This window comes from Cebidichthys violaceus, unplaced genomic scaffold (genome assembly GCF_023349555.1).
Source record: "Cebidichthys violaceus isolate CVI_PGR_0920_01 unplaced genomic scaffold, fCebVio1.0.p SCAF_1, whole genome shotgun sequence".
Taxonomy (NCBI): Eukaryota; Metazoa; Chordata; class Actinopteri; order Perciformes; family Stichaeidae; genus Cebidichthys; species Cebidichthys violaceus.
Window position 1 is genome coordinate 21,271,858 of NW_027176262.1, and position 22,034 is coordinate 21,293,891.

At 35.6% G+C, this 22,034-nt stretch overlaps 1 protein-coding gene across 2 annotated transcripts in view; it reads left to right on the forward strand.

Annotated features, from left to right (window-relative positions):
- The window catches only part of LOC137875533 (serine/threonine-protein kinase DCLK1-like), a 40,475-nt gene that overhangs the window by 12,872 nt on the left and 5,569 nt on the right, over nucleotides 1-22,034 (forward strand). For both annotated transcript variants that reach the window (XM_068714881.1, XM_068714890.1), the window contains exons 6-10: nucleotides 19,364-19,458; nucleotides 20,344-20,431; nucleotides 20,528-20,697; nucleotides 21,029-21,148; nucleotides 21,415-21,561. In XM_068714881.1, the coding sequence (XP_068570982.1) occupies nucleotides 19,364-19,458; nucleotides 20,344-20,431; nucleotides 20,528-20,697; nucleotides 21,029-21,148; nucleotides 21,415-21,561 (620 nt within the window). The remainder of the gene's footprint in view (nucleotides 1-19,363; nucleotides 19,459-20,343; nucleotides 20,432-20,527; nucleotides 20,698-21,028; nucleotides 21,149-21,414; nucleotides 21,562-22,034) is intronic.

A 22,034-nucleotide genomic window follows, 5' to 3' on the forward strand; every position in this document is an offset into this window, starting at 1 on the left:
TTTATACCCAAAAGTCAGTGGTTTACATTCAAAATCTAGTAACAACTTCAGTGACTGGCTAAAATTCAATTGTCTCCTCCTGGCCTCAGACAATGCTCTCCATTGGTCCAAGTGTTGATCCTGGCAATGTCCGTTGGTCCACCTCCTCGTAAAAGCTCCGTTCATCCGACCCCCGCTTGACCATCGTCCTGTCTCCCGCGGCGCCGATTCCCCTCCGACTCATTTCATCTCCATATATGGTCATGAAAAACTCTGAAACTCTCGCCCTTCCTCTCCTTGCCCTCCCTCTACTCTAAACAGTCAACTACTATACTTCTAGTCTAATACATTCAATTGATTAAGATTGTGTGGTTTAACACTTTTGTAAGTAATATATGCTACACTTATACTATCCTTTACAAGTGAATATACTGTAAACCTATTATACATTACATAAGTGAATATTTTGTGAACATGTGATATTTTATACTTTCTTTAGGTGTGCTTTAAATCATACTAATGTACTTCTAAACTTAAATTCCTCGCAATAGCATGTCGAAAAAAGTTAAGAACGGTCATAGTATAGCATGTCGAAAAAAGGAAAAAACAGTCATAGTATAGCATGTCGAAAACAGTCATAGTATAGTCTGTCGAAAAAAGTGAAAAAACGGTCATAGTTATAGCATGTCGAAAAAAGTCAAAAAACAGTCATAGTATATTATGTCGAAAACAGTCATAGTATAGCCTGTCGAAAAAAGAGAAAAATGGTCATAGTATAGCATGTCGAAAAATGGAAAAAACGGTCATAGTATAGCATGTCGAAAAAAGTCAAAAAACAGTCATAGTATATTATGTCGAAAACAGTCATAGTATAGCCTGTCGAAAACAGTCATAGTATAGCATGTCGAAAAAAGTGAAAAACGGTCATAGTATAGTCTGTCGAAAAAAGTGAAAAAACGGTCATAGTATAGCATGTCGAAAAAAGTAAAAAAACAGTCATAGTATATTATGTCGAAAACAGTCACAGTATAGCCTGTCGAAAACAGTCATAGTATAGCCTGTCGAAAAAAGTGAAAAACGGTCATAGTATAGCATGTCGAAAAAAGTAAAAAAACAGTCATAGTATATTATGTCGAAAACAGTCACAGTATAGCCTGTCGAAAACAGTCATAGTATAGCCTGTCGAAAAAAGTGAAAAACGGTCATAGTATAGCATGTCGAAAAAAGTAAAAAACAGTCATGGTATAGCGTGGATAAGTGGAGAACAGGGCTGCCTTACAATCAGACGGTCGGCGGTTCGATCCCCAGCTCCTGCTCTGCTAGTCTCATGTCAATGTGTCCTTCAGCAAGACACTTAACCCCAAAATTGCTCCCGTAGCTGTCCCTGAAGTGTGTAGATAGATACTGAATTTTATGTCGCTTTGGATAAAAGCGTCTGCTAGATGACTGTAATTTAATGTCGAAAAAAGTAAAAAAACAGTCATAGTATAGCATGTCGAAAAATAGAAAAAACAGTCATAGTATAGCATGTCGATAAAAGTGAAAAACAGTCATAGTATAGCATGTCGAAAAATGGAAAAAACAGTCATAGTATATTATGTCGAAAACAGTCACAGTATAGCCTGTCGAAAACAGTCATAGTATAGCCTGTCGAAAAAAGTGAAAAACGGTCATAGTATAGCATGTCGAAAAAAGTAAAAAACAGTCATGGTATAGCGTGGATAAGTGGAGAACAGGGCTGCCTTACAATCAGACGGTCGGCGGTTCGATCCCCACCTCATGCTCTGCTAGTCATGTCAATGTGTCCTTGAGCAAGACACTTAACCCCAAAATTGCTCCCGTAGCTGTGCCTGAAGTGTGTAGATAGATACTGAATTTTATGTCACTTTGGATAAAAGCGTCTGCTAGATGACTGTAATTTAATGTCGAAAAAAGTAAATAAACGGTCATAGTATAGCATGTCGAAGAAAGTAAAAAACAGTCATAGTATAGCATGTCGAAAAAAGTGAAAAACAGTCATAGTATATTATGTCAAACAGTCATAGTATAGCATGTCGATAAAAGTGAAAAACGGTCATCGTATAGCATGTCGAAAAATGGAAAAAACAGTCATAGTACAGCGTGGATAAGTGGAGAACAGGGCTGCCTTACAATCAGACGGTTGGCGGTTCGATCCCCAGTTCCTGCTCTTCTAGTCTCATGTCCATGTGTCCTTGAGCAAGACACTTAACCCCAAAATTGCTCCCGTAGCTGTGCCTGAAGTGTGTAGATAGATACTGAATTTTATGTCACTTTGGATAAAAGCGTCTGCTAGATGACTGTAATTTAATGTCGGAAAAAAGTAAAAAACGGTCATAGTATAGCATGTCGAAGAAAGTAAAAAACAGTCATAGTATAGCATATCGAAAAATGGAAAATACAGTCATAGGCCGCGGACCTCTCGCTCTTTCTCTGTTGTTTGAGCAACAAAGTCACGCTAAGAAAAATCAGCTGGATCCGGCTTACAATGAAAAAGTTTTTAATAATTCACAAATGCTAAAAAAACAATTACAAACTGAATTACACTGTCGACAGTAAGGAATCGCGAAACCAAGTTCAAACACTCTCCCCCCTAACCGGCCAACAAACGCCAGTTTACAGTAAAGAAGATCGCCAAGAACTGAATAACGTCTCTTCAAACAATGGTTTTATACCCAAAAGTCAGTGGTTTACATTCAAAATCTAGATAACAGTGACTGGCTAAAATTCAATTGTCTCCTCCTGGCCTCAGACAATGCTCTCCATTGGTCCAAGTGTTGATCCTGGCAATGTCCGTTGGTCCACCTCCTCGTAAAAGCTCTGTTCATCCGACCGCCGCTTGACCATCGTCCTGTCTCCCGCGGCGCCGATTCCTCTCCGACTCATTTCATCTCCATATATGGTCATGAAAAACTCTGAAACTCTCGCCCTTCCTCTCCTTGCCCTCCCTCTACTCTAAACAGTCAACTACTATACTTCTAGTCTAATACATTCAATTGATTAAGATTGTGTTAAACCACACAATCTTAATCAATTGAATGTATTAGACTAGAAGCATGTCGAAAAAAGTGAAAAACGGTCATAGTATAGCATGTCGAAAAAAGGAAAAAACAATCATAGTATATTATGTCGAAAACAGTCATAGTAAAGCCTGTCGAAAACGGTCATAGTATAGTCTGTCGAAAAAAGTGAAAAAACGGTCATAGTATAGCATGTCGAAAAAAGTCAAAAAACAGTCATAGTATATTATGTCGAAAACAGTCATAGTATAGCCTGTCGAAAACAGTCATAGTATAGCATGTCGAAAAAAGTGAAAAACGGTCATAGTACAGCATGTTGAAAAAAGTGAAAAACGGTCATAGTATAGCATGTCGAAAAAAGGAAAAAACAGTCCTAGTATGTTATGTTGAAAACAGTCATAGTATAGCCTATCGAAAACAGTCATAGTATAGCATGTCGAAAAAAGTGAAAAACGGTCATAGTATAGCATGTCGAAAAAAGAAAAAACAGTCATAGTATGTTATGTTGAAAACAGTCATAGTATAGCCTGTCGAAAACAGTCATAGTATAGCATGTCGAAAAAAGTGAAAAACGGTCATAGTATAGCATGTCGAAAAAAGTGAAAAACGGTCATAGTATATTATGTCGAAAACAGTCATAGTATAGCCTGTCGAAAACAGTCATAGTATAGCATGTCGAAAAAAGTGAAAAACAGTCATAGTATAGCATGTCGAAAAAAGGAAAAAACAGTCATAGTATATTATGTTGAAAACAGTCATAGTATAGCCTGTCGAAAACAGTCATAGTATAGCATGTCGAAAAAAGTGAAAAACGGTCATAGTATAGCATGTCGAAACAAGTGAAAAACGGTCATAGTATAGCATGTCGAAAAAAGGAAAAAACAGTCATAGTATATTATGTCGAAAACAGTCATAGTATAGCCTATCGAAAACAGTCATAGTATAGTCTGTCGAAAAAAGTGAAAAAACGGTCATAGTATAGCATGTCGAAAAAAGTAAAAAAACAGTCATAGTATATTATGTCGAAAACAGTCATAGTATAGCCTGTCGAAAACAGTAATAGTATAGCATGTCGAAAAAAGTGAAAAACAGTCATAGTATAGCATGTCGAAAAAAGTGAAAAACGGTCATAGTATATTATGTCGAAAACAGTTATAGTATAGCCTGTCGAAAAAAGTGAAAAACGGTCATAGTATAGCGTGTCGAAAAAAGTGAAAAACGGTCATAGTATATTATGTCGAAAACAGTCATAGTATAGCCTGTCAAAAACAGTCATAGTATAGCATGTCGAAAAAAGTGAAAAACAATCATAGTACAGCATGTCGAAAAAAGTGAAAAACGTTCATAGTATAGCATGTCGAAAAAAGGAAAAAACAGTCATAGTATATTATGTCGAAAACAGTCATAGTATAGCATGTCGAAAAAAGTGAAAAACGGTCATAGTACAGCATGTCGAAAAAAGTGAAAAACGGTCATAGTATAGCATGTCGAAAAAAGGAAAAACAGTCATAGTATATTATGTTGAAAACAGTCAAAGTATAGCCTGTCGAAAACAGTCATAGTATAGCCTGTCGAAAACAGTCATAGTATAGCATGTCGAAAAAAGTGAAAAACGGTCATAGTACAGCATGTCGAAAAAAGTGAAAAACGGTCATAGTATAGCATGTCGAAAAAAGGAAAAAACAGTCATAGTATGTTATGTTGAAAACAGTCATAGTATAGCCTGTCGAAAACAGTCATAGTACAGTATGTCGAAAAAAGTGAAAAACGGTCATAGTATAGCATGTCGAAAAAAGGAAAAAACAGTCATAGTATAGCATGTCGAAAAAAGGAAAAAACGGTCATAGTATATTATGTTGAAAACAGTCATAGTATAGCCTGTCGAAAACAGTCATAGTATAGTCTGTCGAAAAAAGTGAAAAACGGTCATAGTATAGCATGTCGAAAAAAGGAAAAAACAGTCCTAGTATATTATGTCGAAAACAGTCATAGTATAGCCTGTCAAAAACAGTCATAGTATAGCATGTCGAAAAAAGTGAAAAACGGTCATAGTACAGCATGTCGAAAAAAGTGAAAAACGGTCATAGTATAGCATGTCGAAAAAAGGAAAAAACAGTCATAGTGTATTATGTTGAAAACAGTCATAGTATAGCCTGTCGAAAACAGTCATAGTATAGCATGTCGAAAAAAGTGAAAAAGGGTCATAGTATAGCATGTCGAAAAAAGTGAAAAACGGTCATAGTATAGCATGTCGAAAAATGGAAAAAACAGTCATAGTATAGCGTGGATAAGTGGAGAACAGGGCTGCCTTACAATCAGACGGTCGGCGGTTCGATCCCCAGCTCCTGCTCTGCTAGTCTCAAGTCAATGTGTCCTTCAGCAAGACACTTAACCCCAAAATTGCTCCCGTAGCTGTGCCTGAAGTGTGTAGATAGATACTGAATTTTATGTCGCTTTGGATAAAAGCGTCTGCTAGATGACTGTAATTTAATGTCGAAAAAAGTAAAAAAACGGTCATAGTATAGCATGTCGAAAAATGGAAAAAAACAGTCATAGTATAGCATGTCGAAAAAAGTGAAAAACAGTCATAGTATAGCATGTCGAAAAATGGAAAAAACAGTCATAGTATATTATGTCAAACAGTCATAGTATAGCCTGTCGAAAAAAGTGAAAAACGGTCATAGTATAGCGTGTTGAAAAAAGTGAAAAACGGTCATAGTATAGCGTGTCGAAAAAAGTGAAAAACAGTCATAGTATAGCATGTCGAAAAAAGGAAAAAACAATCATAGTATATTATGTCGAAAACAGTCATAGTAAAGCCTGTCGAAAACGGTCATAGTATAGTCTGTCGAAAAAAGTGAAAAAACGGTCATAGTATAGCGTGTCGAAAAAAGTCAAAAAACAGTCATAGTATATTATGTCAAAAACAGTCATAGTATAGCCTGTCGAAAAAAGTGAAAAACGGTCATAGTACAGCATGTCGAAAAAAGTGAAAAACGGTCATAGTATAGCATGTCGAAAAAAGGAAAAAACAGTCCTAGTATGTTATGTTGAAAACAGTCATAGTATAGCCTGTCGAAAACAGTCATAGTATAGCATGTTGAAAAAAGTGAAAAACGGTCATAGTATAGCATGTCGAAAAAAGAAAAAACAGTCATAGTATGTTATGTTGAAAACAGTCATAGTATAGCCTGTCGAAAACAGTCATAGTATAGCATGTCGAAAAAAGTGAAAAACGGTCATAGTATAGCATGTCGAAAAAAGGAAAAAACAGTCATAGTATAGCATGTCGAAAAAAGGAAAAAACGGTCATAGTATATTATGTCGAAAACAGTCATAGTATAGCCTGTCGAAAACAGTCATAGTATAGCCTGTCGAAAAAAGTGAAAAACGTTCATAGTATAGCATGTCGAAAAAAGGAAAAAACAATCATAGTATATTATGTCGAAAACAGTCATAGTATAGCATGTCGAAAACAGTCATAGTATAGCCTGTCGAAAACAGTCATAGTATAGCATGTCGAAAAAAGTGAAAAACGGTCATAGTACAGCATGTCGAAAAAAGTGAAAAACGGTCATAGTATAGCATGTCGAAAAAAGGAAAAAACAGTCATAGTATGTTATGTTGAAAACAGTCATAGTATAGCCTGTCGAAAACAGTCATAGTACAGTATGTCGAAAAAAGTGAAAAACGGTCATAGTATAGCATGTCGAAAAAAGGAAAAAACAGTCATAGTATAGCATGTCGAAAAAAGGAAAAAACGGTCATAGTATATTATGTCGAAAACAGTCATAGTATAGCCTGTCGAAAACAGTCATAGTATAGCATGTCGAAAAAAGTGAAAAACGGTCATAGTATAGCATGTCGAAAAAAGTGAAAGACGGTCATAGTATATTATGTCGAAAACAGTCATAGTATAGCCTGTCGAAAACAGTCATAGTATAGTCTGTCGAAAAAAGTGAAAAACGGTCATAGTATAGCATGTCGAAAAAAGGAAAAAACAGTCCTAGTATATTATGTCGAAAACAGTCATAGTATAGCCTGTCAAAAACAGTCATAGTATAGCATGTCGAAAAAAGTGAAAAACGGTCATAGTACAGCATGTCGAAAAAAGTGAAAAACGGTCATAGTATAGCATGTCGAAAAAAGGAAAAAACAGTCATAGTATATTATGTTGAAAACAGTCATAGTATAGCCTGTCGAAAACAGTCATAGTATAGCATGTCGAAAAAAGTGAAAAACGGTCATAGTATAGCATGTCGAAACAAGTGAAAAACGGTCATAGTATAGCATGTCGAAAAAAGGAAAAAACAGTCATAGTATATTATGTCGAAAACAGTCATAGTATAGCCTGTCGAAAACAGTCATAGTATAGCATGTCGAAAAAAGTGAAAAAGGGTCATAGTATAGCATGTCGAAAAAAGTGAAAAACAGTCATAGTATAGCATGTCGAAAAAAGGAAAAAACAGTCATAGTATATTATGTCGAAAACGGTCATAGTATAGCCTGTCGAAAACAGTCATAGTATAGTCTGTCAAAAAAGTGAAAAAACGGTCATAGTATAGCATGTCGAAAAAAGGAAAAAACAGTCCTAGTATATTATGTCGAAAACAGTCATAGTATAGCCTGTCGAAAACAGTCATAGTATAGCATGTCGAAAAAAGTGAAAAACGGTCATAGTACAGCATGTCGAAAAAAGTGAAAAACGGTCATAGTATAGCATGTCGAAAAAAGGAAAAAACAGTCATAGTATATTATGTTGAAAACAGTCATAGTATAGCCTGTCGAAAACAGTCATAGTATAGCATGTCGAAAAAAGTGAAAAACGGTCATAGTATAGCATGTCGAAACAAGTGAAAAACGGTCATAGTATAGCATGTCGAAAAAAGGAAAAAACAGTCATAGTATATTATGTCGAAAACAGTCATAGTATAGCATGTCGAAAAAAGTGAAAAAGGGTCATAGTATAGCATGTCGAAAAAAGTGAAAAACGGTCATAGTATAGCATGTCAAAAAAAGGAAAAAACAGTCATAGTATATTATGTCGAAAACAGTCATAGTATAGCACGTCGAAAAAAGTGAAAAAGGGTCATAGTATAGCATGTCGAAAAAAGTGAAAAACAGTCATAGTATAGCATGTCGAAAAAAGGAAAAAACAGTCATAGTATATTATGTCGAAAACGGTCATAGTATAGCCTGTCGAAAACAGTCATAGTATAGTCTGTCAAAAAAGTGAAAAAACGGTCATAGTATAGCATGTCGAAAAAAGGAAAAAAACAGTCATAGTATATTATGTCGAAAACAGTCATAGTATAGCCTGTCGAAAACAGTCATAGAAAAGCATGTCGAAAAAAGTGAAAAACGGTCATAGTATAGCATGTCGAAAAAAGTGAAAAACGGTCATAGTATATTATGTCGAAAACAGTGATAGTATAGCCTGTCGAAAACAGTCATAGTATAGCATGTCGAAAAATGGAAAAAACAGTCATAGTATAGCGTGGATAAGTGGAGAACAGGGCTGCCTTACAATCAGACGGTCGGCGGTTCGATCCCCAGCTCCTGCTCTGCTAGTCTCATGTCAATGTGTCCTTCAGCAAGACACTTAACCCCAAAATTGCTCCCGTAGCTGTGCCTGAAGTGTGTAGATAGATACTGAATTTTATGTCGCTTTGGATAAAAGCGTCTGCTAGATGACTGTAATTTAATGTCGAAAAAAGTGAAAAACGGTCATAGTATAGCGTGTTGAAAAAAGTGAAAAACGGTCATAGTATAGCGTGTCGAAAAAAGTGAAAAACAGTCATAGTATAGCATGTCGAAAAAAGGAAAAAACAATCATAGTATATTATGTCGAAAACAGTCATAGTAAAGCCTGTCGAAAACGGTCATAGTATAGTCTGTCGAAAAAAGTGAAAAAACGGTCATAGTATAGCGTGTCGAAAAAAGTCAAAAAACAGTCATAGTATATTATGTCAAAAACAGTCATAGTATAGCCTGTCGAAAAAAGTGAAAAACGGTCATAGTACAGCATGTCGAAAAAAGTGAAAAACGGTCATAGTATAGCATGTCGAAAAAAGGAAAAAACAGTCCTAGTATGTTATGTTGAAAACAGTCATAGTATAGCATGTCGAAAAAAGTGAAAAACGGTCATAGTATAGCATGTCGAAAAAAGGAAAAAACAGTCATAGTATAGCATGTCCAAAAAAAGAAAAAACGGTCATAGTATATTATGTCGAAAACAGTCATAGTATAGCCTGTCGAAAACAGTCATAGTATAGCATGTCGAAAAAAGAGAAAAACGGTCATAGTATAGCATGTTGAAACAAGTGAAAAACGGTCATCGTATAGCATGTCGAAAAAAGGAAAAAACAGTCATAGTATATTATGTCGAAAACAGTCATAGTATAGTCTGTCGAAAAAAGTGAAAAATGGTCATAGTATAGCGTGTCGAAAAAAGTGAAAAACGGTCATAGTATATTATGTCGAAAACAGTCATAGTATAGCCTGTCAAAAACAGTCATAGTATAGCATGTCGAAAAAAGTGAAAAACGGTCATAGTACAGCATGTCGAAAAAAGTGAAAAACGGTCATAGTATAGCATGTCGAAAAAAGGAAAAAACAGTCATAGTATATTATGTTGAAAACAGTCATAGTATAGCCTGTCGAAAACAGTCATAGTATAGCCTGTTGAAAACAGTCATAGTATAGCATGTCGAAAAAAGTGAAAAACGGTCATAGTACAGCATGTCGAAAAAAGTGAAAAACGGTCATAGTATAGCATGTCGAAAAAAGGAAAAAACGGTCATAGTATATTATGTCGAAAACAGTCATAGTATAGCCTGTCGAAAACAGTCATAGTATAGCATGTCGAAAAAAGTGAAAAACGGTCATAGTATATTATGTCGAAAACAGTCATAGTATAGCCTGTCGAAAACAGTCATAGTATAGCATGTCGAAAAAGTGAAAAACGGTCATAGTATATTATGTCGAAAACAGTCATAGTATAGCCTGTCGAAAACGGTCATGGTATAGTCTGTCGAAAAAAGTGAAAAACAGTCATAGTATAGCATGTCGAAAAAAGGAAAAAACAGTCCTCGTATATTATGTCGAAAACAGTCATAGTATAGCCTGTCGAAAACAGTCATAGTATAGCATGTTGAAAAAAGTGAAAAACGGTCATAGTACAGCATGTCGAAAAAAGTGAAAAACGGTCATAGTATAGCATGTCGAAAAAAGGAAAAAACAGTCATAGTATGTTATGTTGAAAACAGTCATAGTATAGCCTGTCGAAAACAGTCATAGTACAGTATGTCGAAAAAAGTGAAAAACAGTCATAGTATAGCATGTCGAAAAAAGGAAAAAACAGTCATAGTATAGCATGTCGAAAAAAGGAAAAAACGGTCATAGTATATTATGTCGAAAACAGTCATAGTATAGCCTGTCGAAAACAGTCATAGTATAGCATGTCGAAAAAAGTGAAAAACGGTCATAGTATATTATGTCGAAAACAGTCATAGTATAGCCTGTCGAAAACAGTCATAGTATAGCATGTCGAAAAAAGTGAAAAACGGTCATAGTATATTATGTCGAAAACAGTCATAGTATAGCCTGTCGAAAACGGTCATGGTATAGTCTGTCGAAAAAAGTGAAAAACAGTCATAGTATAGCATGTCGAAAAAAGGAAAAAACAGTCCTAGTATATTATGTCGAAAACAGTCATAGTATAGCCTGTCGAAAACAGTCATAGTATAGCATGTCGAAAAAAGTGAAAAACGGTCATAGTACAGCATGTCGAAAAAAGTGAAAAACGGTCATATTATAGCATGTCGAAAAAAGGAAAAAACAGTCATAGTATATTATGTCGAAAACAGTCATAGTATAGCATGTCGAAAAAAGTGAAAAAGGGTCATAGTATAGCATGTCGAAAAAAGTGAAAAACGGTCATAGTATAGCATGTCGAAAAAAGGAAAAAACAGTCATAGTATATTGTCGAAAACAGTCATAGTATAGCCTGTCGAAAACAGTCATAGTATAGCATGTCGAAAAAAGTGAAAAAGGGTCATAGTATAGCATGTCAAAAAAAGTGAAAAACGGTCATAGTATAGCATGTCGAAAAAAGGAAAAAACAGTCATAGTATATTATGTTGAAAACAGTCATAGTATAGCCTGTCGAAAACAGTCATAGTATAGCATGTCGAAAAAAGTGAAAAACGGTCATAGTATAGCATGTCGAAAAAAGGAAAAAACAGTCATAGTATATTATGTCGAAAACAGTCATAGTATAGCATGTCGAAAAAAGTGAAAAACGGTCATAGTATAGCATGTCGAAAAAAGGAAAAAACAGTCATAGTATATTATGTCGAAAACAGTCATAGTATAGCCTGTCGAAAACAGTCATAGTATAGCATGTCTAAAAAAGTGAAAAAGGGTCATAGTATAGCATGTCAAAAAAAATGAAAAACGGTCATAGTATAGCATGTCGAAAAAAGGAAAAAACAGTCATAGTATATTATGTCGAAAACAGTCATAGTATAGCCTGTCGAAAACAGTCATAGTATAGCATGTCGAAAAAAGTGAAAAACGGTCATAGTATAGCATGTCGAAAAAAGTGAAAAACGGTCATCGTATAGCATGTCGAAAAATGGAAAAAACAGTCATAGTACAGCGTGGATAAGTGGAGAACAGGGCTGCCTTACAATCAGACGGTTGGCGGTTCGATCCCCAGTTCCTGCTCTTCTAGTCTCATGTCAATGTGTCCTTTAGCAAGACACTTAACCCCAAAATTGCTCCCGTAGCTGTGCCTGAAGTGTGTAGATAGATACTGAATTTTATGTCACTTTGGATAAAAGCGTCTGCTAGATGACTGTAATTTAATGTCGGAAAAAGGTAAAAAACGGTCATAGTATAGCATGTCGAAGAAAGTAAAAAACAGTCATAGTATAGCATATCGAAAAACGGAAAATACAGTCATAGGCCGCGGACCTCTCGCTCTTTCTCTGTTGTTTGAGCAACGAAGTCACGCTAAGAAAAATCAGCTGGATCCGGCTTACAATGAAAAAGTTTTTAATAATTCACAAATGCTAAAAAAACAATTACAAACTGAATTACACTGTCGACAGTAAGGAATCGCGAAACCAAGTTCAAACGCTCTCCCCCCTAACCGGCCAACAAACGCCAGTTTACAGTAAAGAAGATTGCCAAGAACTGAATAACGTCTCTTCAAACAATGGTTTTATACCCAAAAGTCAGTGGTTTACATTCAAAATCTAGTAACAGTGACTGGCTAAAATTCAATTGTCTCCTCCTGGCCTCAGACAATGCTCTCCATTGGTCCAAGTGTTGATCCTGGCAATGTCCGTTGGTCCACCTCCTCGTAAAAGCTCTGTTCATCCGACCGCCGCTTGACCATCGTCCTGTCTCCCGCGGCGCCGCTTCCTCTCCGACTCATTTCATCTCCATATATGGTCATGAAAAACTCTGAAACTCTCGCCCTTCCTCTCCTTGCCCTCCCTCTACTCTAAACAGTCAACTACTATACTTCTAGTCTAATACATTCAATTGATTAAGATTGTGTGGTTTAACACTTTTGTAAGTAATATATGCTACACTTATACTATCCTTTACAAGTGAATATACTGTAAACCTATTATACATTACATAAGTGAATATTTTGTGAACATGTGATATTTTATACTTTCTTTAGGTGTGCTTTAAATCATACTAATGTACTTCTAAACTTAAATTCCTCACAATAGCATGTCGAAAAAAGTGAAAATCGGTCATAATATAGCATGTCGAAAAAAGGAAAAAACAGTCATAGTATATTATGTCAAAAACAGTCATAGTATAGCGTGTCGAAAAAGTGAAAAACGGTCATAGTATAGCATGTCGAAAAAAGTGAAAAACAGTCATAGTATATTATGTCGAAAACAGTCATAGTATAGCCTGTCGAAAACGGTCATAGTATAGTCTGTCGAAAAAAGTGAAAAACGGTCATAGTATAGCATGTCGAAAAAAGTGAAAAACGGTCATAGTATATTATGTCGAAAACAGTCATAGTATAGCCTGTCGAAAACAGTCATAGTATAGCATGTCGAAAAAAGTGAAAAACGGTCATAGTGTAGCATGTCGAAAAAAGTGAAAAACGGTCATAGTATATTATCTCGAAAACAGTCATAGTATAGCCTGTCGAAAACAGTCATAGTATAGCCTGTCGAAAACAGTCATAGTATAGCATGTCGAAAAAAGTGAAAAACGGTCATAGTACAGCATGTCGAAAAAAGTGAAAAACGGTCATAGTATAGCATGTCGAAAAAAGGAAAAAACAGTCATAGTACATTATGTTGAAAACAGTCATAGTATAGCCTGTCGAAAACAGTCATAGTATAGCATGTCGAAAAAAGTGAAAAACGGTCATAGTATAGCATGTCGAAAAAAGGAAAAAACAGTCATAGTATATTATGTCGAAAACAGTCATAGTATAGCATGTCGAAAAAAGTGAAAAAGGGTCATAGTATAGCATGTCGAAAAAGTGAAAAACGGTCATAGTATAGCATGTCGAAAAAAGGAAAAAACAGTCATAGTATATTATGTCGAAAACAGTCATAGTATAGCCTGTCGAAAACAGTCATAGTATAGCATGTCGAAAAAAGTGAAAAAGGGTCATAGTATAGCATGTCAAAAAAAGTGAAAAACGGTCATAGTATAGCATGTCGAAAAAAGGAAAAAACAGTCATAGTATGTTATGTCGAAAACAGTCATAGTATAGCCTGTCGAAAACGGTCATAGTATAGTCTGTCGAAAAAAGTGAAAAACGGTCATAGTATAGCATGTCGAAAAAAGGAAAAAACAGTCCTAGTATATTATGTCGAAAACAGTCATAGTATAGCCTGTCGAAAACAGTCATAGTATAGCATGTCGAAAAAAGTGAAAAACGGTCATAGTACAGCATGTCGAAACAAGTGAAAAACGGTCATAGTATAGCATGTCGAAAAAAGGAAAAAACAGTCATAGTATATTATGTCGAAAACAGTCATAGTATAGTCTGTCGAAAAAAGTGAAAAAACGGTCATAGTATAGCATGTCGAAAAAGTAAAAAAACAGTCATAGTATATTATGTCGAAAACAGTCATAGTATAGCCTGTCAAAAACAGTCATAGTATAGCATGTCGAAAAAAGTGAAAAACGGTCATAGTATAGCATGTCGAAAAAAGTGGAAAACTGTTATAGTATAGCATGTTGAAAAAAGGAAAAAACAGTCATAGTATATTATGTCGAAAACAGTCATAGTATAGCCTGTCGAAAACAGTCATAGTATAGTCTGTCGAAATAAGTGAAAAAACGGTCATAGTATAGCATGTCGAAAAAAGGAAAAAACAGTCATAGTATATTATGTTGAAAACAGTCATAGTATAGCCTGTCGAAAACAGTCATAGTATAGCATTTCGAAAAAAGTGAAAAACGGTCATAGTATAGCATATCGAAAAAAGGAAAAAACAGTCATAGTATATTATGTCGAAAACAGTGATAGTATAGCATGTCGAAAACAGTCATAGTACAGTATGTCGAAAAAAGTGAAAAAACGGTCATAGTATAGCATGTCGAAAAAAGGAAAAAACAGTCATAGTATAGCATGTCGAAAAAAGGAAAAAACGGTCATAGTATATTATGTCGAAAACAGTCATAGTATAGCCTGTCGAAAACAGTCATAGTATAGCATGTCGAAAAAAGTGAAAAACGGTCATAGTATAGCATGTCGAAAAAAGGAAAAAACAGTCCTAGTATATTATGTCGAAAACAGTCATAGTATAGCCTGTTGAAAAAAGTGAAAAACGGTCATAGTATAGCATGTCGAAACAAGTGAAAAACGGTCATAGTATAGCATGTCGAAAAAAGGAAAAAACAGTCATAGTATATTATGTCGAAAACAGTCATAGTATAGCCTGTCGAAAACAGTCATAGTATAGCATGTCGAAAAAAGTGAAAAACAGTCATAGTATATTATGTCGAAAACAGTCATAGTATAGCCTGTCGAAAAAAGTGAAAAAGGGTCATAGTATAGCATGTCGAAAAAAGTGAAAAACGGTCATAGTACAGCATGTCGAAAAAAGGAAAAAACAGCCATAGTATATTATGTCAAACAGTCATAGTATAGCCTGTCGAAAAAAGTGAAAAACGGTCATCGTATAGCATGTCGAAAAATGGAAAAAACAGTCATAGTACAGCGTGGATAAGTGGAGAACAGGGCTGCCTTACAATCAGACGGTTGGCGGTTCGATCCCCAGTTCCTGCTCTTCTAGTCTCATGTCAATGTGTCCTTGAGCAAGACACTTAACCCCAAAATTGCTCCCGTAGCTGTGCCTGAAGTGTGTAGATAGATACTGAATTTTATGTCACTTTGGATAAAAGCGTCTGCTAGATGACTGTAATTTAATGTCGGAAAAAAGTAAAAAACGGTCATAGTATAGCATGTCGAAGAAAGTAAAAAACAGTCATAGTATAGCATATCGAAAAACGGAAAATACAGTCATAGGCCGCGGACCTCTTGCTCTTTCTCTGTTGTTTGAGCAACAAAGTCACGCTAAGAAAAATCAGCTGGATCCGGCTTACAATGAAAAAGTTTTTAATAATTCACAAATGCTAAAAAAACAATTACAAACTGAATTACACTGTCGACAGTAAGGAATCGCGAAACCAAGTTCAAACGCTCTCCCCCCTAACCGGCCAACAAACGCCAGTTTACAGTAAAGAAGATCGCCAAGAACTGAATAACGTCTCTTCAAACAATGGTTTTATACCCAAAAGTCAGTGGTTTACATTCAAAATCTAGTAACAGTGACTGGCTAAAATTCAATTGTCTCCTCCTGGCCTCAGACAATGCTCTCCATTGGTCCAAGTGTTGATCCTGGCAATGTCCGTTGGTCCACCTCCTCGTAAAAGCTCTGTTCATCCGACCGCCGCTTGACCATCGTCCTGTCTCCCGCGGCGCCGCTTCCTCTCCGACTCATTTCATCTCCATATATGGTCATGAAAAACTCTGAAACTCTCGCCCTTCCTCTCCTTGCCCTCCCTCTACTCTAAACAGTCAACTACTATACTTCTAGTCTAATAGATTCAATTGATTGAGATTGTGTGGTTTAACACTTTTGTAAGTAATATATGCTACACTTATACTATCCTTTACAAGTGAATATACTGTAAACCTATTATACATTACATAAGTGAATATTTTGTGAACATGTGATATTTTATACTTTCTTTAGGTGTGCTTTAAATCATACTAATGTACTTCTAAACTTAAATTCCTCACAATAGCATGTCGAAAAAAGGAAAAAACAGTCATAGTATATTATGTCAAAAACAGTCATAGTATAGCGTGTCGAAAAAGTGAAAAACGGTCATAGTATAGCATGTTGAAAAAAGTGAAAAACAGTCATAGTATATTATGTCGAAAACAGTCATAGTATAGCCTGTCGAAAACGGTCATAGTATAGTCTGTCGAAAAAAGTGAAAAACGGTCATAGTATAGCATGTCGAAAAAAGTGAAAAACGGTCATAGTATATTATGTCGAAAACAGTCATAGTATAGCCTGTCGAAAACAGTCATAGTATAGCATGTCGAAAAAAGTGAAAAACGGTCATAGTATATTATCTCGAAAACAGTCATAGTATAGCCTGTCGAAAACAGTCATAGTATAGCCTGTCGAAAACAGTCATAGTATAGCATGTCGAAAAAAGTGTAAAACGGTCATAGTACAGCATGTCGAAAAAAGTGAAAAACGGTCATAGTATAGCATGTCGAAAAAAGTGAAAAACGGTCATAGTATATTATGTCGAAAACAGTCATAGTATAGCCTGTCGAAAACAGTCATAGTATAGCATGTCGAAAAAAGTGAAAAACGGTCATAGTATAGCATGTCGAAAAAAGTGAAAAACAGTCATAGTATATTATGTCGAAAACAGTCATAGTATAGCCTGTCGAAAACGGTCATAGTATAGCATGTCGAAAAAAGGAAAAAACAGTCATAGTATGTTATGTTGAAAACAGTCATAGTATAGCCTGTCAAAAACAGTCATAGTATAGCATGTCGAAAAAAGTGAAAAACGGTCATAGTATAGCATGTCGAAAAAAGGAAAAAACGGTCATAGTATGTTATGTTGAAAACAGTCATAGTATAGCCTGTCGAAAACAGTCATAGTATAGCATGTCGAAAAAAGTGAAAAACGGTCATAGTATAGCATGTCGAAAAAAGGAAAAAACAGTCATAGTATGTTATGTTGAAAACAGTCATAGTATAGCCTGTCGAAAAGTCATAGTATAGCATGTCGAAAAAAGTGAAAAACGGTCATAGTATAGCATGTCGAAAAAAGGAAAAAACAGTCATAGTATAGCATGTCGAAAAAAGGAAAAAACGGTCATAGTATATTATGTCGAAAACAGTCATAGTATAGCCTGTCGAAAACAGTCATAGTATAGCCTGTCGAAAACAGTCATAGTATAGCATGTCGAAAAAAGTGAAAAACGGTCATAGTATAGCATGTCGAAAAAAGGAAAAAACAGTCCTAGTATATTATGTCGAAAACAGTCATAGTATAGCCTGTCGAAAACAGTCATAGTATAGCATGTCGAAAAAAGTGAAAAACGGTCATAGTACAGCATGTCGAAAAAAGTGAAAAACGGTCATAGTACAGCATGTCGAAAAAAGTGAAAAACAGTCATAGTATAGCATGTCGAAAAAAGAAAAAAACAGTCATAGTATATTATGTTGAAAACAGTCATAGTATAGCCTGTCGAAAACAGTCATAGTATAGCATGTCGAAAAAAGTGAAAAACGGTCATAGTACAGCATGTCGAAAAAAGTGAAAAACGGTCATAGTATAGCATGTCGAAAAAAGAAAAAAACAGTCATAGTATATTATGTTGAAAACAGTCATAGTATAGTCTGTCGAAATAAGTGAAAAAACGGTCATAGTATAGCATGTCGAAAAAAGGAAAAAACAGTCATAGTATATTATGTCGAAAACAGTCATAGTATAGTCTGTCGAAAAAAGTCAAAAACGGTCATAGTATAGCATGTCGAAAAAAGTAAAAAAACAGTCATAGTATATTATGTCGAAAACTGTCATAGTATAGCCTGTCGAAAACAGTCATAGTATAGCATGTCGAAAAAAGTAGTCATAGTATATTATGTCGAAAACAGTCATAGTATAGCATGTCGAAAACAGTCATAGTATAGCATGTCGAAAAAAGTGAAAAACGGTCATAGTATAGCATGTTGAAAAAAGGAAAAAACAGTCATAGTATAGTATGTCGAAAACAGTCATAGTATAGCATGTCGAAAAACAGTCATAGTATATTATGTCGAAAACAGTCATCGTATAGCATGTCGAAAAAAGTAAAAAAACAGTCATAGTATATTATGTCGAAAACAGTCATAGTATAGCCTGTCAAAAACAGTCATAGTATAGCATGTCGAAAAAAGTGGAAAACGGTCATAGTATAGCATGTCGAAAAAAGGAAAAAACAGTCATAGTATATTATGTTGAAAACAGTCATAGTATAGCCTGTCGAAAACAGTCATAGTATAGCATTTCGAAAAAAGTGAAAAACGGTCATAGTATAGCATATCGAAAAAAGGAAAAAACAGTCATAGTATATTATGTCGAAAACAGTCATAGTATAGTCTGTCGAAAAAAGTGAAAAACGGTCATAGTATAGCATGTCGAAAAAAGTAAAAAAACAGTCATAGTATATTATGTCGAAAACTGTCATAGTATAGTCTGTCGAAAACAGTCATAGTACAGCATGTCGAAAAAAGTAAAAAAACAGTCATAGTATATTATGTCGAAAACAGTCGTAGTATAGCGTGTCGAAAACAGTCATAGTATAGCATGTCGAAAAAAGTAGTCATAGTATATTATGTCGAAAACAGTCATAGTATAGCCTGTCGAAAACAGTCATAGTATAGCATGTCGAAAAAAGTGAAAAACGGTCATAGTATAGCATGTTGAAAAAAGGAAAAAACAGTCATAGTATAGTATGTCGAAAACAGTCATAGTATAGTATGTCGAAAAAAAGTAAAAAACAGTCATAGTATAGCATGTCGAAAAAAGTCAAAAAACAGTCATAGTATATTATGTCGAAAACAGTCATAGTATAGCATGGCGAAAAAAGTGAAAAACGGTCATAGTATAGCATGTCGAAAACAGTGGGTGGGTCACTTGACACAAAGAAACAAAGTAAATATATTGTTCTGAAACTTCACACAGTTTTCTGATAGGACTGTAGGTATCCTGGAGTATTTCATCATTATGCTGATTGTTTGTTTCCAATTCTAATGTACCGACAGCTAACGGCACTGCTAGCAGTCAGCTGTCCACACCTCGATCTGGGAAGTCTTCGAGCCCCTCTCCGACCAGTCCAGCTAGCCTCCGAAGACGACGGGTAATAAAAATGGATGTTCCCGTAAATAAGTTAATGTCTTAAAGATGTCATACATCATACCAGAGCAACTTTGGGTAGGAGTTCAACAAGTCTCTTCACCAATGTATATTATTTAAAAGTATTCTAGTGACATGGAATTAAACAGAAGTGTTGAACATGATTGATCCATTTCTCACCTTTTTAAAATATTGGCGAGCAAATTTGTGTGAGCCTACAATAGCTATACATCGTTGACCTTACTGTTTGTTTGTGTCGCTCAGTAATGCAACTGGAAGCACTGCTAGTGTTGTTTGTGTTACTGAGAAATCTTAAGAAGATGACATGGGTGATTGCAGGTCTGTGTACACAGGTGTACAGATATACATATCAGCTTATATGCATGTTTCTGAGTGTTAGAGCTTGTGGGATTTTTTTTTTCTGTTTGTACATGTATTATGATGTTTTAGAGCTATCTCTTGAGTAAAATGTGGTTTGTACTGCAGCAACACATTTTTGCTGTGATCTGGGAAGGACAAGCAAGTTTGAGACTGCACAGCACAGTCAGTCGACTCTGGAGCGAAATCCAATTTTCAGTGATACCATCATTAATTAATCAGAAGGCTGGCTGTGTTTGGTATTGTGGCTGTGGTGGAGGATATTATTTTCTCTCAATCCATTTTGTAACCTCTTGCCAGTCTTTATGCTGGTGGAAAGGTTAGTATAATGTTTCACAAAGCTTTATTTATCTAATTTTAAATGGCATACTCAAGGCTGGTTAGAGTGGAACAAATAGGCTTTGTGAAAGCTGGTAATCACATTTTTTAAAGCTTTGCCTCTAAGGTTTGTGTAAAACAAGTGCATCAGTGTGTCTTTCGTTCTTAAATCATGGCTGTCTCTTATTTCCAGGGATCTCAACACAGTGGCTCTTCACTCTCTTTAGCGTCTACCAAGGTTTGCAGCTCAATGGATGAAGGAGATGGGCCTGGCAGTGAAGGTAAGAAGTAGTCATTGTGGAAAAATACTGTTTGCAAGCAATGTAAAGGCTACAGTTCATATCTTTACATTATAGATCTTTTGTTTTTCTCCACAGCTGAGCCCGTGGATGAGTACCGCACAGTGCCTGTGCCCATAGCAGAGAGGTACAAAGTGGGGAGGACTTTAGGGGATGGAAATTTTGCCGTGGTCCGAGAGTGTGTGGAGAGATCCACTGGAAGAGAGTACGCTCTGAAAATCATCAGCAAAGATAAATGCAGGGGAAAGGTGAACTTACATCTACATCCGCTGACTTTTCACATCACCAAGTTTGGTCAGATTCATTATCAAGAAGTTTTCCGTGTACAATCTTGAGTTGTGTTTTGGATGCTCATTCATTCATTCTTTATTTTTCTTCATCAGCAGATGGTGCTATCTCCTCTGGGACTAAATTGTCTTTCTTTCTTTTTCATGTACCAGTCTAATATCAGATAAAGCTAATTAGGTAGTGTTAACGAGGATCAAAAGTATTCTTAATTGCTGATATGTTTCTGTATACATTCTTTTCTCTGTGTTGATAGATGTTCTTCCTTTGATTGATATTCCTTTTATTACCCAGGAGCACATGATCCAGAGTGAAGTGTCAATCCTTCGGCATGTGAAACATCCCAACATCGTACTTTTAATTGAGGAAATGGACACCTATAATGAGCTCTATCTTGTAATGGAGTTGGTTAAGGTAATACATATTTGTTAATTGTTCAAAGCAATTTTACGCTCAAATGCATTAAAAATCCTATTTTAGGGCTAATTGTGAAATTTTAGGATCAATAAGTTTTGTTCTTTTTTTTGTTTTTTTTTTAACTAAAGATCGTTTTTGTACCATAGTTTTATATTAGTCCATCTAAAGGGATTTTGACTTGATTCCTGTTAATGGATAAAGCTACATCAGCCCATTAACATTGCAGCCAGTGCTCTTTCACACCCTAAATACTGTTTCTCCAGGGGGGCGATCTCTTTGATGCAATCACCTCCTCAAACAAATACACAGAGCGAGATGCCAGCTGTATGCTGTTCAATCTGGCAAGTGCCATCAAGTACCTGCACAGCCTCAATATTGTCCACAGAGACATAAAACCAGAAAACCTGTTGGTAAGTATGACCCTACACAGATTCTGTACTGGCAGTGAGTGGAGACAAATTGTAAATGCTTCCCATTTTCAAACCTCATAGGTCCATGTTCCCCTATTGATCCTCTTTCCCATTGTCACTTTTCTCCTCAGTTTGTACATGCAAGTTTGCACTTAGAACTAACAATTACACATGCAACATGCATAGGATAAATACATGAAATCATGAAAAGAAATTACTGTACACAATTCCACAAGGTATTTCCTGTGTCATATCACTGTAGTCATTTGGAACTCAGGTTTCTAACACCTCCCTTCTGTAAAGTCTGACCTAGATGTAAAATAGCTTTGATCTATTAACTCTATTAACTAAACTGTTAGAAGCAGAATACTTAAGTATCTTCATTGAATGAATGCAGGATATTCATTCGCATCAGCAAAAGAAAAGACTGAAATGAAAACAAGGCACAAACCTCAATTACATTAAACTCAGTC